General features: G+C 45.8%; 1 protein-coding gene across 1 annotated transcript; it reads right to left on the bottom strand.

The window, feature by feature from the left end:
* Positions 1–753, bottom strand: LOC148479002 (noggin-like). Its single transcript, XM_088455091.1, has one exon. It carries the CDS (start codon positions 751–753, stop codon positions 1–3), a length of 753 nt encoding a protein of 250 aa, XP_088311217.1.
* Between the last annotated feature and the right edge of the window lie 18,642 nt (positions 754–19,395).

The raw sequence follows: 19,395 nt of genomic DNA, 5'->3' as shown, positions 1-19,395 counted from the left end.
TTACCGGCAGGTACACTTACAGGCAGCAACCACTGGATAGGGTATCTGCCTCCACTGGCAATTCTGTGATGCCCAACCTTTGCTAGGATCCTGCATCCAGCAATGCCAGGCCAGCAATTTTATTTGCGTTAGTTGTGCTTGGCGGCATGCCATGCCAGGTGGCCACGAGCATGCGATAATGCTCTCATCACAGTTTGTGTGCCGCACCCATCGTGGCCAGAACACAGGACCCAGGTCCACCCATGTGGAGGTTAGCTTGCAACTGGCTCTTTCTACGAGCCACCGGCGGAGTTCAGCCAGCAAGACATGGCTTCCGTTAGCTGAGAGTTCTTCTGGCACTTTCAGTGAACCAAAGTCAATGTTTTGAGCCTCCTGAGTAAGCTTCTTACGGTAGCGACTGGCACCATCAAAAAGATCCTTGCTAAATGGAGACAAATGGCTGGTGGTGTCATTGTCTACAGGTTTCTCCACAGACATCCAGAATGGGTCAAAAGAGGATCCCAGAAGGCGCAAAAGTCGTGGGGCTTTGAGGTGCTTAGGTTTTGGAGAATAGTGATAATCCAGTGGTGACAGAGAGAGGCTATAAGGACGGGTGCCAGAAGACAGTCTGCGTCGCAGAGAGCTCACCTCCAAGTCTGCTTGCTTCTCATCCAAATGCCTGGGGTCAACAACATGATCTGAGAAAACTGGAGACCATAGCAACCCAAATGGTAATATCCAGATGAAAAGGATGCACTCTCTGAAAGATTCCATTTCATTAATATTTATTCCAGTCAAAGTATTGTCTCCAAGCAATTAACTTTCAAATGTTTTTTTTTTCTGTTCTTGTAACTGTATTGTCGTTATATAATGTGCCTTCTCTGCAGCTGTCCTCTTGCAAGATCTTATTTTCTCTGTGTCTTATATTATTTTGCTCAGTATCTCCTTCACTTCCTCCTCTTCTCAATTTTTCAGTCTATCTGATCTCTTCTGCTCTGTCACTGACTCTGACCCGCCCTTCTGTATTAATCTGTTAATTCTTGACATAGTTTATAATTACTCCCACTGCTTGTCTGCCTCCCCTCTCACCCTTTATAACGGTTACTGTATGTCAAAAAATGATATGGAATATATAAAAATGGCAAAAGTGTAAAGTGAAATAATACAATTTATAGAATGGCTTTAAGATTGTATTAACCCATCTGCCAGCAGTCAATACTTGATGATCAGCTTTAATTATCTTTCTGCATTAAGGATCAGTTCACGTTGTAGTACAATCGCATAAAATAATTTAGACACTAATTTATACAATACCTCAATCTGTTTCTATAAACCCCTAAGTATGGTTTTCTGTTGTGAAGACCATATAAAATTATAGGTAGTAATCGCAATTAAGCATTGTCAATCTATTTCCCATGCTAAAGAATACTTTTAAGGGGCAATCCTCGGAGATGTTTGGCTGTGCATAACACCATTTGGTATGGGAGACAAATATCGCAAATTTTTCTGCACACCTCTCTGGGAAAAATATGCGATGTTACTGTTGTCTTTGCCTAAGCATTCTGGGTGACATCTAGGAGAATTTAATCGCCCCCTTAAAATTAATACTGATTTTTTAGGGTTAAAAAGTAAAAAAAAAAAATTCTGCTTAAGATGAGACGTATGCTGAATAAGCATAAGGCTATATAAGAGTCCTTAGTTTTTTGTAATTGGTTAGAATTTTGGTCAACTATTGCTAGGTAGCTTTGTTTGGGGGATTTATTTGGTTGGTTGGTTTCTGACCATGGGCCTGATTCAGAGCCGCTCATAAGCGGCCGCTCGTTCGTTCCGAGCGACGTTTGCACAACTGCGCATGCATACGGATGGTAATACGCATGCGCGAACCAGTCAGTGCGGCTGAAAATCGTTTGTTCGCTAAATAGCGAATGCCTGCTATTTTGAGTGACAGGACGAGGCGTATGTGGGTGGTAACAGGGGAAGGTGCTTGAAAACGGGGAGTGGAGATCAGAACGCAGGCATGACCACGTCACTGGGTTATTTTATAGTCAGAACTGCTCGCAAGATTGTGGTAGGAAAAACCAACCACAAGAATAGCGAGCAGTTCATACACTGGTCGATGTACTCGATTAATCTAATAAATAGCGGACATGACGTAGGATGCGAGCGGCCAGGGGGCGTAGTTTGCCAAAAAACGACCGCAAGTTTTGTTTGCTCGTTCAGACCTAGAGGCGTGAACAGACCGCAAAGAGCGAACGGTTCATTTGAATAGCCACCCCTTTTTTCTGAACGAGCGAGCGCAAATAGCGTCCGGCTCTGAATCAGGCCCCATGTGTGAGCTCATTGGAGTGGCTATATGTGGACTTTATAAGGCTGGTGTACGCGCAGCAACTTCCTTTCTGGACGGCGTTTGTCCCTAGTGCACATCTGGACAGCAAGTGGTGACATTTAATTTCCTTTACCTTGTTTATGTGTTTCCGTGTTTCCTGTCACTTTTGTTTCTAACCTCTGTCTCCCTGAGTTTTTCCTTTTATCCTCTCCTCCTCTAATTGTTTCTTGTGCTATCCCCCCCTCTTACTTCCCTCTTCACCCTTTCTACATGCCTCTCCCTAAGTTCTCACCCCCCCACCCCGTTTCATGTACAAACTCTCCCTGTCCTCCCCCTCCTGCCTGGTGCCACCTCAGCCCCAGCGCTGCCTTTTCATCCCGGAGTGTCTACCCGTCCCCTTGAGCCCAGATACGTCCCCCGACTCCCCTCCTCGCGCCTTACGCCGAGTCCCACTCCTTCTCACGGACCCCCGCCGGCAGCGCCTCGACTGGGATGCGGCCTCCGTCTATGTTACCCCCCCTCGCAGTGCGGTATCTAGCCATGGGGGACCCGGCGCCATGCCCTTCCTCCCTCTTGGGCGCTGCATTAGTTGCGGCGGCCATTTTGTGCCCGGCCCCGCCCCCAACATGCAGCACAGACATGTCTTTTGCCGGGGCTACTTTTTGGGGGGTCCTTTTCCTAAGCATCCTTCTTCCCATGGGGTGCTTTGCCCCCTTCCTCCCTCCTGACACCCCCTTTTCCTTTGCCTTCAGTTCCCCCATTTTTCCCTGCCTGTTATTCCCCGTTTCCCCTGACTGATCCTTCCAGTTATTTTTTCTTTCCCCTGTTCCCAAGCCCCATTTTCTAACCTTGCCCTGGCCCATGTTCCCCCCCTCCTTTTTGCACTTCGGCTGGATTCCATTCCATCATAAGAACCCCCTTCCCCCCCCACCCCCTTTATTTTCTCACCCTAACACCTTTTTCCATTATCCTGCGCCGGTTTTGCTGGTTTCTTGCAGACCCCCCCCCCCCTCCGCCCTGTCTTGGCCGGAGCATTTTGCTTCACTACATGATGCAGCCACCTTCACTTTCCCCAAGACATGTAGTTTTCTCCACCTCTCCTCCTTTCTCTCTTTCTCCCGCTGCACCGTCTCCTGTTTCTGCACTTATCCCATCTCTGGTTCCAGGTATCCCTGCTGTGGTGTACGGTGATTTAACATTGTCTGTGTCTCGCCACAGTGTTTCGTCTAGGGTTCCCACGAGGACTCATGCTGGTGATGGGATCTCGAGCGGTAGCGCGGTGGCCGGTATTACCATGGGTGAAGTGATCATTGCCCCTAAGGTTGCGGTGCTTGTGGATGGTGGTGATGGACTGCCAGGGTCGGCTGGTGGTGAGTCTGCTGTCCCTCCTTTGCGTTTTAATTCCGATTCTTCAGGGCTAGCAATAGTAGTTATTAGTCAGGGTTGCCGGCACAACCACGTAAATTGTTTAAAATGGTTGCGCTGCATTTTGGTTAAGACTGCAGCTAAGCATTTAGTCAGCTTCCGTGTCTATTGTTGAGGATTTCTTGCCTATCACCATTGCTTGGTGGCATCCTGGTCCTTCGGCCCGCCACCTCGAAACTCGCCCTAAGGAGCACAGTAATGTTATTAAACATTGTGCATTCTATGTTCGTGAGATACAGGGGCTTTGTTTGAGATATTCCGACTAACAGTTTTGTTGGTAGCAGGACGGTCGGCTGGTTCTGCCACTGGGCCGTACGGCGGTTTAGGTGGGTTAGCAGTTGCTCAGGAGGCTAAAGCACCTGCATAGGAGGCACAAGGCAGGAAGGCTAATTCTCGTGCAAGTGTGAGCGTGCTTACCAAGGGGAAATGTTTAGCATATAATTATTCTTGGTGTTCCTGGGGAGCTGGGTATCATTTTTGTCACCCCTGCCACATCTTTAATGGCAGTCAGCCCACCAAAGACTTTAAATCAGGGTCAAAGGGTGGGAGTGATGTTTCCAGTGTCAAATAAGGTTTATTCTCCCTGTAGTATTAGATGAGTTGTATAGTGGTTAGGCTGGTATCCTTTGCGGGAGGATTCCCAATTTTGCTGGACGTTTGTAGGTGTTTTTTCCTGCAGCTGGTGCATTGCATGTGGTCGCCCCCCCTGGAATTTGTATTCGGCCAGAGTGCTTCCCCATGTGGTAGTAGAGAACTTGTTTGCTGAAGTGGCTTTGGGCTGTATGTCCCCTTTGCCAGACCTGTGCATTTCCCCTCTCGGTGTCGTGATTAAGCAGGTCCAGGGTAATTTTCGTTTATTCAGCATTTGTCGTGCCCTCATGGGGGCTCTGTGAACGATGCAATCCGTCACTTGCTTTGCCAGGTTCAGTACCTGTTATTCGATGTGGCGCTTGCATTGAGATAGGGTTCTGGTCCTGGGGCTTTGATGGTGAAATTAGATGTTATATCAGTTTATTGCCTGCTGCCGTTGCACTCTTAGGCCCTGATTCAGAGCCGGACGCTCTGACAGAGCGCTCGCTCTGAATCAGGGCCGGCCTTCTGGTTTATTCGAATGGCCTCCTGGCCGCTCGCATAGCTGTGGGTAACCACCCACAGCTATAGCAAGCGGCCATGATGATGGACGTGATGGTCAAGACCATCGCGACCATCGGGCTTGGCATTGCAGTTGCTTTGGACAAGGGAGAAGGCCAGATTTCCGGCTTATTTTACCTTGAAATTGAAGTGGATATAGTTGCTGGGTGCTGCCAGTTGCCGGCTGATAAGGTGCAGCAGTTGCTCGTGTAGATTCAGTGTTGTTTGACTCCTCCGGCAAGGTTTAATTGCCTCAGGTGCAGCGTCCCTAGTTTAATTTATTTTGCTTACTTGATTATGCCAATGGGGCGGGTGGTTGCAGTAAGCTAGAGCGTGCTATTGCGGGGGTCTCCAACCCGTATTTCTGTTCCGCATTTCCAGGAAATCTTAGATGACCTCCAGGTTTGGGCTTTATTTTAGTGGATTTCAATTTTGAAAGTTGATTTGGCTTTTGCAGCCTGTAGACAATGCTGAGTTACAGTTGTTCACTGATGCAGCTGGTTCAACTGACTTCGGAACTTTCTTTTAAAGGGGACTGGTGCGCTGCTCCATGGCCTGCGTCATGGATATCACGGGCCTTTTGGTCCAACCTGCTGTAATTGAACTTATTCCAGTTAAAGTTGCAGTGGATTTGTGCGATGTTATGTTGTCTATATGAATATAATTTATGGTGTGGCAAGCTGTTGGTGCACGCTATTAATAATTAACACTCTTATTATCCTTTGGTGCTGCGTCAGTTGATGTTCTTAGTTTTGAAGGGTTTGCAGGAGATCATTGTCTTTTAGGGCGTGACATGTGCCTGACCGGATTCCCTATCCCATTTTCAATTTGATAGGTTTCGGATGTTAGCCCCTGAGGCTAATCCAATTGGGAAGACTTGTCTGTCTTCTGTCTGACAGACTGTCGAGTCGGGCCAGTTGGCCTGGCTCGGAGGTCCCTGGCTCCATCTGCTTTGCGGGTTTGCGAGGCAGCATGGCGCAACCGGGAGACTTATCAGGTAGGTATTCTTCTGCTGGTAAGTCTTTAGATTGGCACTTCATTGGGTTTGTGTGGGGTCATTATCAGAGGGGCTACTCTCGCTTTCATGGTGGTCACTACCCCAAAAAAGTCGTTTGTGCTGTCTAGGGGGGTCATTCAGACCCACTCGCAAGCGGCAGTACGCTCGCAAGTGGGTCGATGTTCCCCACTGCGCATGCGCTCGATGGAGGGAGCTTCGTCGTGCGCATGCGCAAGACCCGGACTGCGACAGCCAAGCTGTCGCTCCGGGTCTCGCACCAAAGGGGGCGTGCTGTCGATGGTGACTGACAGCACGCCCCCTTTGGTGGACGTGCCGGGGGCGTGCCTGCCAGACGGAGGCGTTCCCATGGGAACGCCTACCGTCTGAAGCCGGCCCCACTGACATCAGTAGTGTCAGTGGGAGTGATTTTGGCTCTGATAGAGCCAAAATCACTCCAGGGCTTGTGGCTGGGAGACCCTACCGCAGGGTCTCCGTCGCAAGTCCGATGGTCGCGATGGTCAAGACCATCGCGACCATCTTTTTGGACGCTCGTATATGCTGTGAGTGGTGACCCACAGCTATACGAGCGTCCAGGAGGACGCTCCATTTTAATGGAGGAGGGCCCTGATTCAGAGCGAGCGCTCTGGTCAGAGCGTCCGGCTCTGAATCAGGCCCTAAGGCGCTTAAGGGTGGGCTTAAGAAAGCCCCATGGTGGGTGATTCTCGTTGCCCAATTGATGTGGCACTGCTGCTATGTCTGGTAGGGGTAATGTTGTTAATTGCTTCTGACTTTGAATCTGTTTTGTTCCAATTAGCATTTGCGCGGGCATACATTAGCGCATTTCGAACTATTACTTGAGCATGTGGTACTTTAGGCCGGGGCTGTCCTGTGCAAAATCCCCCATTTTAATACTGATTAGTTAGTGCGCGGGTGTTGGGTTACCATAGAGCCTTATCCTATTACTGAGTTTTGTGCTTGGCTGGTTATTGAGGGTCTGCGCCCGTCAGCCGGCCCGTAAAGGTTATTTCAGTCAAATGTTAGATGTGATAAGCTTTAAGTTGTGTTTTTTCCTACCCAGAAACGTTGTTTACCTGCCAGTTTTTGAATGGCTAGCATTCAAAAATTGAGGGTGTGAAGGAATTTTTATATTTTTCCTCCAACAAGGGCCGCAATTCAATTGGCTTATTATTCACGGCTGCCGGGAGGTTTTTTAGATTTTCTCCTTCGCTTGGTTATTGCTACTAACATTCTCCTTCTAGGTTACCGCTCTATTCTTTTTTTTTCTTCTATATGTTCTATTACTGCAGCGTTTTAGTTCTGTTTGTTCTTTTACAGCTTTGCCCGTGTTTTCTTAGCATGTGTGGCTTGTGGGCCATTCATTTATTTATTGGGCTGAGGAGCATGGGATGGCAAGAAGGGCGGCCCTGTTAGGTGGCCGTCAGGTTCAGTGGTCTTGGGGTCTGAGTTATGCATTAGTCGGCTCTTTTGTACCTGCTGTTTTATCACGAGAAGCGCTGTGGGCGCCCATCATGGTTGGCGATTCTCCTTGGAGGCAATGTTACAGTCGAGGGTATTGAGCTGAGCTTGTGGATGAAGGCTGACTTGGCCGTCCTACGGTCATGGTGGCCTGAGGTGTGCTTGGTATGGTCGGATATTGTCCCTCACCATATATGAACGGTTTCTAGAGACCTTTTGGCCTTGGCTACGGCTCACCGGAAGATTACTAGGGCTGTTTTCTCATTTTGCCTCCAGGGCTGGTGGTTTGTTGGTGTGACACCCAAGTTTGCAGCTGGAACAGGCTCAAGGTTTCCGCTCTGATGGTGTGCTTTTGAGTGCTGTTTTTCTTTTTGGATAAGGGCTAGTGTTTTGGTTTGGGTTAACAGGCTGCGGTTCTTTGAACCTTGCGTTGGCCGGAAGGTGCTAAAAACCAGCGGCCACGTAAGGTGTAAGAAAACACTGTGGAGCACATCTCATTTGAAGGGTCATAATATGGCCTACCTCTGAGGGAGGACATTGGGCGTCCATCTCTGCGGACACGCTCATACTATGCATGATTATAGGGGGTTGTGAGTCTCCACAGCTCAGCTTACAATGACCATGGGGGGCGTTTCAGTCGCTCTCTAATATTGGTTAAGTAACGCTCAGCTTACAATGACCACGGGGGGGCATTTCAGTCGCTCCCTAATATTGGTTAAGTAACGCTCAGCTTACAATGACCACAGGGGGGCATTTCAGTCGCTCCCTAAAATTGGTTATGTAACATATGGCAGGAGCTGAGTGTTTGTAGCATCCTTCTTTGCCTCCCAAAAGTAATTTAAAAGCTCAGGGTCATACCTTTAATAAAAGCAAGTTATGACCATTTAACCAAAGCAGTCTGTGTCCGTGACTTTATTGTAATATAAGTTAGTTGTAAGTTGTTATATTGTTTTTAATTGCAGAAAGTTATGGACACTTATGGATCTTTGACATTACGGTGATTTTTGGTGTCCTTGAGCTGCTGATAAATCTAAATAAAAAGGCAATGTGACCTGTATGACATTTTAAAATGGTGCTTTAGAGTGTGTAAAACAATGTCTGCTGCTATAGTACATATATTTAGAATGACAAGAACATTCAGATGGACTTAGGGCCATTGGTTCACAAACTCTGGGCCTGATTCAGAGCCGCTCGTAAGCGGCTGCTCGTTCGCTCCGAGCGATGTTCGCACATCTGCACATGCGTATGGGTCGTAATGCGCATGCGCCAACCAGTCATTGCGGTCGGAAATCGAGTGCTCGCAAAATAGCGAGTGCCTGCTAATTTGAGTGACAGGATGAGGCGTTTGTGGGTGGTAACAGGGGAAGGTGCTTGAAAACAGGGAGTGGTGATCCGAACCCAGGCGTGCCAAAAGGTCAAAACGGGCGTTTTAAGGGTGTGCATAATTAACAAAGCAGCGTCATCGACCACGTCACTTGGTTGTTTCTTAGCCTAAACTGTTCGCATGATTGCGGTAGGAAAATCCTACCATAAGCACTGTGAGCAGTTCAGATGCCTTTCGATGTACTCGATTAATCAAATAAATAGCGGAGATGACGTAGGATGCGAGCGGCCAGGGGGCGTCTTTACAAAATAGCGAGCGCATGTTTCGTTCGCTCAGACATAGAGGCGTCAACAGACCGCAAAGAGCGAGCGCTCAATTTAAATAGCCGGCCCCTTTTTCTGAACGAGCGAGCGCAAATAGCATCCGGCTCTGAATCAGGCCCTCTGTCCTCAAAGCACCCTAACAGTCCAGGTTTTAAGGATATCCATGCTTGAGCACAGGTGACTTAATTAGTGCCTCATTAATTTTGAGATAACCATCTGTGTTCAGCCATTGAAATCCTTAAAACCTGAACTGTTAGGATGCCTTGATGACCGCATTTGGGAACCACTGTCTTAGGCACAAGTACATTTCCTTTCTTCTAAGTATTGATACGTGAAATAGGTAACAGTGTACGTAGGCTATTAGGGAGACAAATCAACAATGTGTTGCAACTGAAATTTTTCCAATACAAATAAGTTAGTTTTATATGTAGTCCTTGGCATAAGATCCAACACTTGTAAATATTTTGCCCTCCACCTTATGACTGAAAATGCTATGCATAGGCCTGGTTAGTGGCAGCACAAATTTTGGGGGTTCTTGTCCTCATAGCTGGCTCCTATAGATCTTAGTATATTGAACAGTACTTCTTTGTAATGTACTTGGGTCACTGTTGATATTCCTGTCTACACACGTAAAGATTTTCTGTCCAACCATCCAACTATTTGATTGGTTGGAATGAAAATCTGGTAACGTATGGGAGTAAATGATGATCAGCAATTTGCTCCTAAATGCCAGAAAACAGATGAAAATGGTCGTTAGACAAGTTTGTTAAATGTTTGATGTAAACAATTTGTTCAAACAACAGTTTTTGTTCATTTTCCGCCGTTTGGGAGCAAATTGCTGATTGTCATTTGCTTTCATACCTTACCAGATTTTCATTCCAATCAATCAACTAGTTGGATAGAAAATCTTTACGTGTGTACCCAGCCTTAGTCATTAAATATTACTATTAGTCCAAATATTTGAAATAGGCATTTTAAAACAGATGCATTGGGGTGAAAGGCTGGTCTGAAAGGTCAGTGTCTTACAGCTACATATGAGGGTCTAAGGCACAGGTTCTCAAACCCGGTCCTCAGGACCCCCAAGCAGTGTATGTTTTCCAGGTTTCCTTACAGAATCACAAGTGAAATTATTAGCTCCTCATGTAGACCTTTTAAAATGTGCCAGTGAGTAATGAATACACCTGTGCACCTGCTAGGTGACCTGGAAAACATGAACTGTGTGGGGTCCTGAGGACAGGTTCTCAAACTCGGTTCTCAGAACCTCAAACAGTGCATGTTTTCCTCACAGAATCGCAAGTGAAATAATTAGCTCCACCTGTGGATCTTTTTAACTGTGTCAGTGAGTAATGGCTACACCTGTGCACCTGCTGGGTGACCTGGAAAATGTGAACCGTGTGGGGTCCTGAGGACCAAGTTTGAGAACCACTGGTCTAAGGTATATTGGCAGTATTGAAAACTCTAGGTGAGACCAGGACACTGCCTAATAGGCAGCGATGGATTGGAGTGGAAAGGGTTTGTGTTGCAGCACCTAATTCCAATCTACAGTTGTGTCATTGGTAGTAAAGGAGCCTAGCATTTAATCAAATCATGCCATGTGATGGCTAATTGCCATCGCATCCCAAAATTTTGATGGTTAAACTGTACGTATGTGCAAACTAAGCCAAAGTTTCACGCATGTGCAAATGAGTGGAGCTGTGAAAATCACTTCTGGGCATCTGCAGCTGATGTTCCATGTTCCCAGAGCACCGAGCATTTGCAGTAGACTGAGGCACCTAGCCAGAATCTACTGTGCTGCCAGAGAAGAGGGGGCCCACACTGAGGCTGTACCATACTTGCCTACCCTCCCGGGACCTGCAGGAGGCTCCCGATTTTTTCGGGTGACCCCCAACATCCCCGGAAGTGTAGGCACTTCTCCCGCAATCCGCCCACTTCCTAATGAAGTGGGCAGAAATGTTGCGAGTTCCAGTGACCACTCCAAGTAAGCCATCTAGAACCCAGGCTGCAAGGTCTTTTGCCACTAACAACCGCCCATTGTTCCTTTAGAGATTAACTGCTCACCGGTACTTAGGCAGCTGCCTGGACTTACTGCTCGGAGTAGTAGCGGCTTACAGAAGCGTCGACTGGAATCCTGAAATTAAGGAAAGAGTCTAGTACAGAAAGAACAAATTATTCAATTGTAGAGATTAGGCTTGGGAGCCGATGGTGTGACCAAAGTGCCGATGGTGCGGCTACTGTGCTGATGGTGTGGCAATAGCAGGAGAAAGACAGTTAACAATAATGCTGTGGCTTTGGGAGTCGATGGTGCGGCTTAAGTGCTGATGGTGCGGCTTAAGTGCTGATGGTGCGCCAATATCCGCTGACAGATAAGTTGATAATAATGCTGTGGCTTTGGTAGCCGATGGTATGGCAAATGTGCAGATGATGCGGCAATAGCCGATGGAAGAGGAGTAGGTAATTCATGCTGCAGCTTGGAGAGCCAATGGCAGCATGGTGGTGTTGGTACAGCAAAGGTGTGCCGAAGGTGCAGCAAGAGCTGATGGAAAAGGAGTAGGTAGTTGATACTGCGGCTTGGAGAGCCGATGGCAGCACGATGGTATTGGTGCAGCTTAGAAGCTATAGAAGAAGCTGGAGAGCCGGAGACGGCACGGAAGCTGTTGGTACGCAAAGGTGCTGAAGGTGTGGGAACAGCCGATGGTAGAGGAGTAGATGCTGTAGTTGATGCTTCGGATTGGAGAGGCGATGGCAGCACAGTTGTATTAGTGCGGCTTGGAAGCCGAAGAAGAAGCTGGAGAGTCGAGGACAGCATGGAAGCTGTTTAGGGAAAGCCAAAATCTGCACCACGAAGGGAGGAACAGAACGCTGACCATACAGCCAAGCCGAAGGAACTCACAAATATGCTATAGTCGGCAAGGCGGCAAAAGTCCAGTGTGTACAAATAGAAGGAAGTACCAATCACGCTGCACTGTGGATGACACGCCACTTCCTGAGGCGTGCCGATCGCCTAGTGACAGGAGAAACTGGAGTAAACCCGTCCTGACTGGGTAAACTGCTCGAAGGAGACAAGTCATGACCGCGACTTGTAACAAGAATGGGGGGAATATTCCCGGTGGCCGGCGAGTCCGGATGTAGGCGATGGGCTCTAATGACGCAATTCTATGGGAATGATGCAAACTGCTCGGCCCTGCCCCCCAACACCGGCCACCTGCTTCTCCATCCCGGGCTTCTTTTGGGGAGGAAAATATAGAAGTTGGCAAGTATGGGCTGTACACAGGCCCAATCTTCTCTTAAAACCTCCCCTGGTGGGAAATGCAATATGTAGCTCTAACCAAGTTTTCTGTTTAGTGAAACGCACACAAAATTAATCAACCTGGAAAACAAAATGGGTTTCATGCTCATTTGGACTTTGCTTCGAATGCATATCTTCATTTGTACAGTGTATGCCCACATAAAGTGTGTCTGCATCCGTACACAGATATGACCGTTATGCATGGAGGGCGGAATGGGGATGAAAAGTGCGAGAAATGCAGTAGTCTGGGTACAATAAGAGCACAGTAAGACCATTATCCCATAGTTGAGAATTCATGGCTGTTGCTGATAAGGGGACTGATTCACAGGTGGATGTAGTGTCGATTTTGGTCGCAAACGGTTGATGTTTTCAGTCTGCTTATGCGACAGTCGCACTGCGCATGTGCCACGGTGGTCTTGCGTCAGGGGTCATAGTGTGGATTAGGACATGGGTTGATAGACAGACAGTGACTGTTTGCGGGAGGTAACGGGAGAGTGGCGACTAAAACGCAGGCATGTCGCATCCTTGTAGCCATTGGTACTGGCCCCAGCGACTTAGTAGTGACTGACTTTCTGAGCACTCATAGGGTTGCTCAGAGGTCTGATGGTGTGCCAATGTTCGTTCGATGCTGCCTTTTTGTACACAAGTAGCGGATCTGAGGAGGCGGCGGTGGGCGTCTCTGTACAAAAGAATGCGGCTGCGACATTTGCATATCTTCTCAGATCCTCTGCGTACGAAGACTCATTTAGCGTTCACCTCGCAATCAAGCCCAATGTTAACTAGCAGCTGCTGATTGCAGATTGAGCTCTGAAAGTGTGTGCCTTTTTTATTGATTATGCATATACTGTATTATATTATTTTATTGTAGGATGAATTATCTGCTACTTTCATTTTTACACAATAAAGAAGATTATACCTGCTGTATTTTAGAGGTTTATTTTATCTGCAGATTCTGCACCTAGCATTGGGCAGGTGGTAGTTTAGTTGATGCGTGGGATGGAAGCACCTAAAGATGTACCAAGCGGGTGTGCATGATCTTGCACATTCAGACACTCAATTGTACACCAGGCAGGGAAGGGCTTTCACTGGCATAGAGTCACAGTCGCGACAATACCAAAAGATGCTAAAGCAGTCGGAGCAGCGTGCAACTCTGAATCAAAAAGAATAAATAAGAACAGGGAATGCATTCCACACAGGATATTCCTCTGATATCCTAGATTGCCAAAAGGTGTCAGTCTTCGGGTATCTGAGGTGCGAGTTATACAAAAAACCACCTTATGAATGAATACATACATAATGGTTAACAGATAAAGTATTTGGTGGTGCTCCCTAGAGTCAGACATTAGTAACCCAAAAGAGGGAGAGAAAGAAGACTCTTTGCTAGGGACACTCTTAGGGGTATATTTACTAAAGGTCGATTTTGATAGATTTTCATCAATTTTAAATATTATAATCCCGTATAGTATTTGTGAATGGATTACATTTTAACTTTTAATATATTAAAACCTTATGTTTATTAAAAGTAAAGTTTTAATCTAGTAAAGAGTCTTATTTTTCTTCCCTATTTCGCCCTCTAGTACACAAATAACCAGCAGTTTTAATTATATATGACTGCAATCTTAAAGAAAGCGGCATCCTGGCTACATTTGTAGAAGTCTACTCTTCCTATGTTAGCATCTGATCTGTCTAAAAATATGATTTGTACTTACCGTAAAATCTCTTCCTTCGAGTCCATCTAGGGGATACCTTACATCTGCGTTATGTATAGTGGTGGGTGGAGTTGGACACTAGCTAATTGAAAACTGTCTCCCACCCCTATATAACCCCTCCCTTTCCACCGTAAGGTCAGTCTAATGTTTATCAAAGCCGGTGGAGAGCCACGGAAAGAACTGACAATCCAGAGGCCCAGGTATCCAGTATGAAAACCAAACAGGGGAGGGACCTTGGCATCTCCCAGATGGACTCCAAGGAAGAGATTTTACGGTAAGTAAAATTCGTATTTCCTTTTTCATCCATCTGGGGGATGCCTTACATCTGGGTGATATAACAAAGCAAGCCAATTAAGAGGGGGAACCGTCTGCTCTAAGAATTTCCGCCCAACACTGGCATCCCTTGTGCCGAATGTATGGAAGCGGTAAAATTTTGTGAAGGTGTGTATAGATGACGAGGTAACTGCTTTGCAGAGCTGCTCAACCGAGGCATCATGCCATACAGCCCAAAAGACTCCGACAGCACGCGTCGAGGGAGCCTGAATTGAGGCCGGACCTGTCACATTCAAGGACAAATATGCCTACCTGGTAGAAGTGACCCATCTAGCAATGGACGCTTTTGAGACAGGCCAGTCTCTTTTTGGTGAATCTTGGGAATCCGTACATCTCAAAGACGCAGTATGGTCCAAGTAAATGCATAACGCACGTACCACATCCAACAGTGCTAAGGAGGAAACTTCACTAGTCCCTGAAGCCTGGCGAAAAGCTGGAAGGACAATATATTGGTTAATGTGGAAAGCCGATACCACCTTTGCCAGAAAGGAAGGTTTAGTGCGTAACACTACCCTATCCTCAAAAAATGAAAAATGATAAGCGGAGCTTTACATGAAAGAGCCGCTAATTCAGACACCTTTCTGGCCAAGGCAATGGCCAAAAGGAAAACAACCTTCAGAGTGAGATATTGCAATTCTACAGACTATAAAGGCTCGAATGGTGCCTTTTGGAGTGCCTCCAAAAGTAAAGGAGAAACCGGTGGGACATAAGGAGGCTGTATGCGTAGAACCCCCTGCAAGAAAGTCTGAACTTCTGGAATGGTGGCCAATTCCTTTGAAACAGGATCAATAAGGCCGAAAATATGCCCATTAAGAGAGGACAATCTCAGACCCTTAACCAACCCCTCTTGCAGAAAAGACAAGAGACGAGACACTCTGAACCTTTCCGGTTTGAACTTGTGTCTTTCACACCAAGAAATATTTATATTTCCATATCCGATGATAAATCTGGGAAGTAACTGATTTACAAGTCTGTATCATGGTTTTCACCACAGACTCTGAAAACGCCTTGGCCCTCAGAATGTTGGATTCAAGAACCATGCCGTCAAAGCCAAGAGATGCAAATTGGGGTGACAGCATGGACCCTGAAGCAATTGGTTCTGTAGAGGTCGGGCGTGAAATCTGGCAAAAGGAACAGCTTCAAATTAAGCTACCATTTTCCCCATTATCTGCATAGCCCTTAGAACCGAGATATGAGAAATCTGTAAAATGGTCTTTATTTGGGACTGCAGATCCTGAATCTTTGCCTGAGGTAGAAACACTCTGTGACACCAAGTGTCGAAGAGAAGACCCAAAAATACCATTCTTGGAGATGGAATTAAATTTAATTTGGGAAAGTTGATGATCCAGCCTAATCTCTCGAGCTTGCCTATTGTAATCTGAAGATGTTGTTGCAATAGAGCTATTGAGGGAGCCCTTAGCAACAAATTGTCCAGATAAGCCAACACATTTATCCCTCTCTCCTGAGTAGGAATATATTGTGTGCCTTAACCCTTGTAAATAATCTGGGGATGGTGGCCAAACCGAATGGCAGGGCCTGAAACTGAATATGGAGATAGGCATCCTTGATATCTATGGAAGACAGACATTCCTTTTCTTCCATTGCACAAATGACTGACCTTATTGACTCTATCTTGAATTGAAGATAAGCATTTAACCCCTGAGGTTGAGAATGGGTCAGAATGACCCATCTGGTTTGTCTACTAAGAAAAGATTGGAGTAGAAACCTCAGGCCTTCCTGTAGTACTGGAAACGTAACAATCACTCCGGATTGGGAAAGTGCAGAAATTGCCTGTATAAGAGCCACCTTTCTGCAACCATCCACAGGGAGAGGAGTGGAAAAGAATCTTTTTGGAACAGGACTCTCCAAATCCAAAATGTAACCCCCGATGACTATTTGACTTATCCAAAAATCCAGAATGGAAAGAATCCAATTTTCCAGAACTTGAGTAAGCGACCTCCCACCAGAGGACGGGTCCCAGTCCCGTGACAGTCATGTGGATCTACCTGCTGGCTTAGCAGCAGGCCGGCTGGTGCCAGGGCCACCCCTTCCCCTAAAAGTCCCTCTTCTGGGACCCCTATGTGCACCTTGGAAAGCCTGAAGGCTTCCTCTGCCTTCATTCCGAAATGAACGAAACCTAGGAGTTTTTGTTTTAGGATTAGTTACAGGAAGGTAAGGACTTTTTCATCCTGTAACCTGAGATATAATTTTTGTTAACTCTGGCCGAAACAAAGAACTTCCTTCAAAAGGCAATGCCTCTAAAGCATGCTTTGATTCTATGGCCCGTATTCAATTAGGTGCGAAAAGTTGGGCGCTTTTCGCATGCCGGACTTTTCGCCATCATCGCTGGTTTTCCATGCGAAAAGGTATTGTGAGCATCACCGCTTATTCCCGTGTTCAATTAGAAAGCGGTGAAAACGGAACCCGGCGAAGTCGAAACCAGCGAAAAGTCATTTAAAAAATGGGGAAAACACTCTGTACCCCCAGAAAAAGCTGAACTAACATACGGGATCACTATAGTATGTTATAGTTATAGTTATATGTTATAGTCTAGTATCCCTAATAAAGGTAATCTGTTTTTTTTTGCTCCAATAGCTTGCTTTTAGCGTCTTTGCGTAAGTGGTGAAGAATGGCATTATGCAATATTTTTTATTCCCATTAACTAGTCCCAGCAAATTTGGGGGACCTTAAAATGGGTGCTAGCAAATTTTGAAGTTGCTAATGTAAAGTTTTAAAAACGTAAAAAATCCACCTGCCGCAAACACCTGCAATCTTAAAAACAACTGGAGCATACTTGGGGACCCCCCCCCGGAGTCTATTTCGCTAGTTTTTAAGTTTGTCCCCCACTTTTATTCGCCTCAAAAATTAAAGTACTTTTTTGGGGTGTTAAGTTTTTTTTTTTTACTTTTTTCACACAGTTCACCTTTGGGGGCCTGTCGCAAGGGTACAGGGTGGTTCCCGCAAGTTTGCACCCAAAAACCCCAATTCTGCACTTTTTTTCAACAGCTTTCACCGGCAAATCTTTTTCGCCGATTCCAATGCATTGACTTTCCACTCCGAAACTTTTTCACCGAAAACTTCTTTTTTCTCCTAATTAAATAACCCCCTATGGGCCGAATTCAATTTGGGGCGTTAAGTCCAGATTCGCGGTAATTTACCACCGATGACGTCATTATCGCCTGTTTTAGTTTTTCTCCATATTCAATTTGAAAAACTTTCCGCCTAGGCGTTAAGTCAATGCAATGTAATAGGCGGTAAAGTATCGCCTATGAATGGCAGGCGTTAAAAAGTGCAGAATTGGGGTTTGGGGGTGCAACATTTCGGGAACCCCCGTGCAGCCTTCAGACAGTCCCCCAAAGGTAATCTGTGTAAAAAAAAAAAATAAAAAAAAAATTAAGCGCACCCCAAAAATTTACTTTGAAAAAGGGAGCGAAAAAAAAAAAAAAGTTGAGGTACAAACCTAAAAAAAAGCAAACTTTACTCTGGGGGGGTCCCCAAGTATGCCCCAAGTATTGTTTTTGATTGCAGGTGTTTGCGTCAGGTGGGTTTTTCACATTTTTTTTAAGTCACTTTAGCAACTTTAAAATATGCTGACCCCCATTTTTAAGTACCACAAATTTGATGCCCATAGTTGTTTTGCCCCCAAAAAACTTCTAAATGCTCTTCTGCATCACCTTATTCAAAGCCGCATTTATGCACCTGCCGCGGCTATTAGAAACCCCGACTTCCTTCAGTAGTTAAAAATGGGGGTACCCATGGTGATCCCCCATGTCTACACATCTTTAGGGAGGTCCCTAGAATATTTCCCGAAAATTCCCCTTTTTTTTTTTACTTGTTAAAATATTTCTAAAAATTTACAAAAAAAATTACATAAGGTCCCCCCCCAAAAGCCAAACCAGCCCCAGGCTTGCCAGCCAGTGGTGGTTTCTAAAAATACGGGGACCAAAATTTTTTCGCAAACAAAAAGCCAAACTAACGAAATTAACATGTCCCCAAGTATGTGGCAGGTGTTTTTTTTATTACGCAGAGTAGCGGCAGGTGTATTTTTGCAGAATTTATAAAATTACCTTTTAGGGACTTAAAAATATGCTAGTACTCATTTTCATGTACCCCAAATTTGATGGTACCACTTTTAAAAACGAAAAAAAAAAAGCTAAATGCTCTTCTGCATCACTTCTTCAATGTCGGGAATAAAACACCAGCCGCAGCTATTTAAAAACCCAGACTTTCTTCTGCAGGCAAAAACGGGGGTACCCATAGTGATCCCCAAGGTCTGGACATCTTTAGGGGGGGTCCTACTATTATTTCCCAAAAATTCCCGTTTGTTTTCGCCGATCCAAGTATCACCGGGTCCCGTTTTCGCCTACTTTCAAACTGAATACGGGGATACGCGGGCATGCGCGCGATACTTTAACGCCTGGAAAACAGGCAAAGCCAGCGTTAAGTCCGGGCCACGTTAAGTTAACGCGGCTCGGCTCAAATTGAATATGGGCCTATGTCTGCCTTCCATACTTTAAGCCATAGCGAACGCCTGGCAGAAACAGCTAAGGCTGATATATGAGACTGTACCTGAATTGTATCTAATAAAGCATCACCTATATAGGTTATAGCTTCCAAAATCTGATCAGCTAAGGAGTTAACTTCAGATTCATCCCATTTGAAAACCAGTAATCATCCGATTTATCCAGGGACAGATAGCCTTTATCACCCAGGCGCTGGTCAGAATAGGGCACAGCGAGACTCTTGACAAGGTGAATAAAGATTTCAGAACAGCCTTATTCTTTCTATCTATAGGATCTTTAAGAGTTACAGACTGAGAAGTGGGAATAACCGTATTCCTGACCAACCTAGCAATAGGAGCATCCACCATAGGAGGAATTTCCCATTGTTTGGTATCCTCTCCGAAAAAGGATAAAGACTCTTACATTTTTTCGGAATATGACATTTTTAAACAGGTTTTAACCAAGCTTCTTTTAATATTTCCTCAAAATGTTTAAAGAAAGAAACTGCACTATTCTCTAACATAGCTGCCTCCTGTAACAGAGTTTCCATGACAGCATCTATCAACAAAAACTCCTGAATCTGA

This window comes from Taudactylus pleione, unplaced genomic scaffold (genome assembly GCF_031769625.1).
Source record: "Taudactylus pleione unplaced genomic scaffold, aTauple2 ptg000642l, whole genome shotgun sequence".
NCBI classification, from domain to species: Eukaryota; Metazoa; Chordata; class Amphibia; order Anura; family Myobatrachidae; genus Taudactylus; species Taudactylus pleione.
Note: the sequence above shows the minus strand (reverse complement) of the source record. Positions and strands in the feature narration are given on the sequence as shown.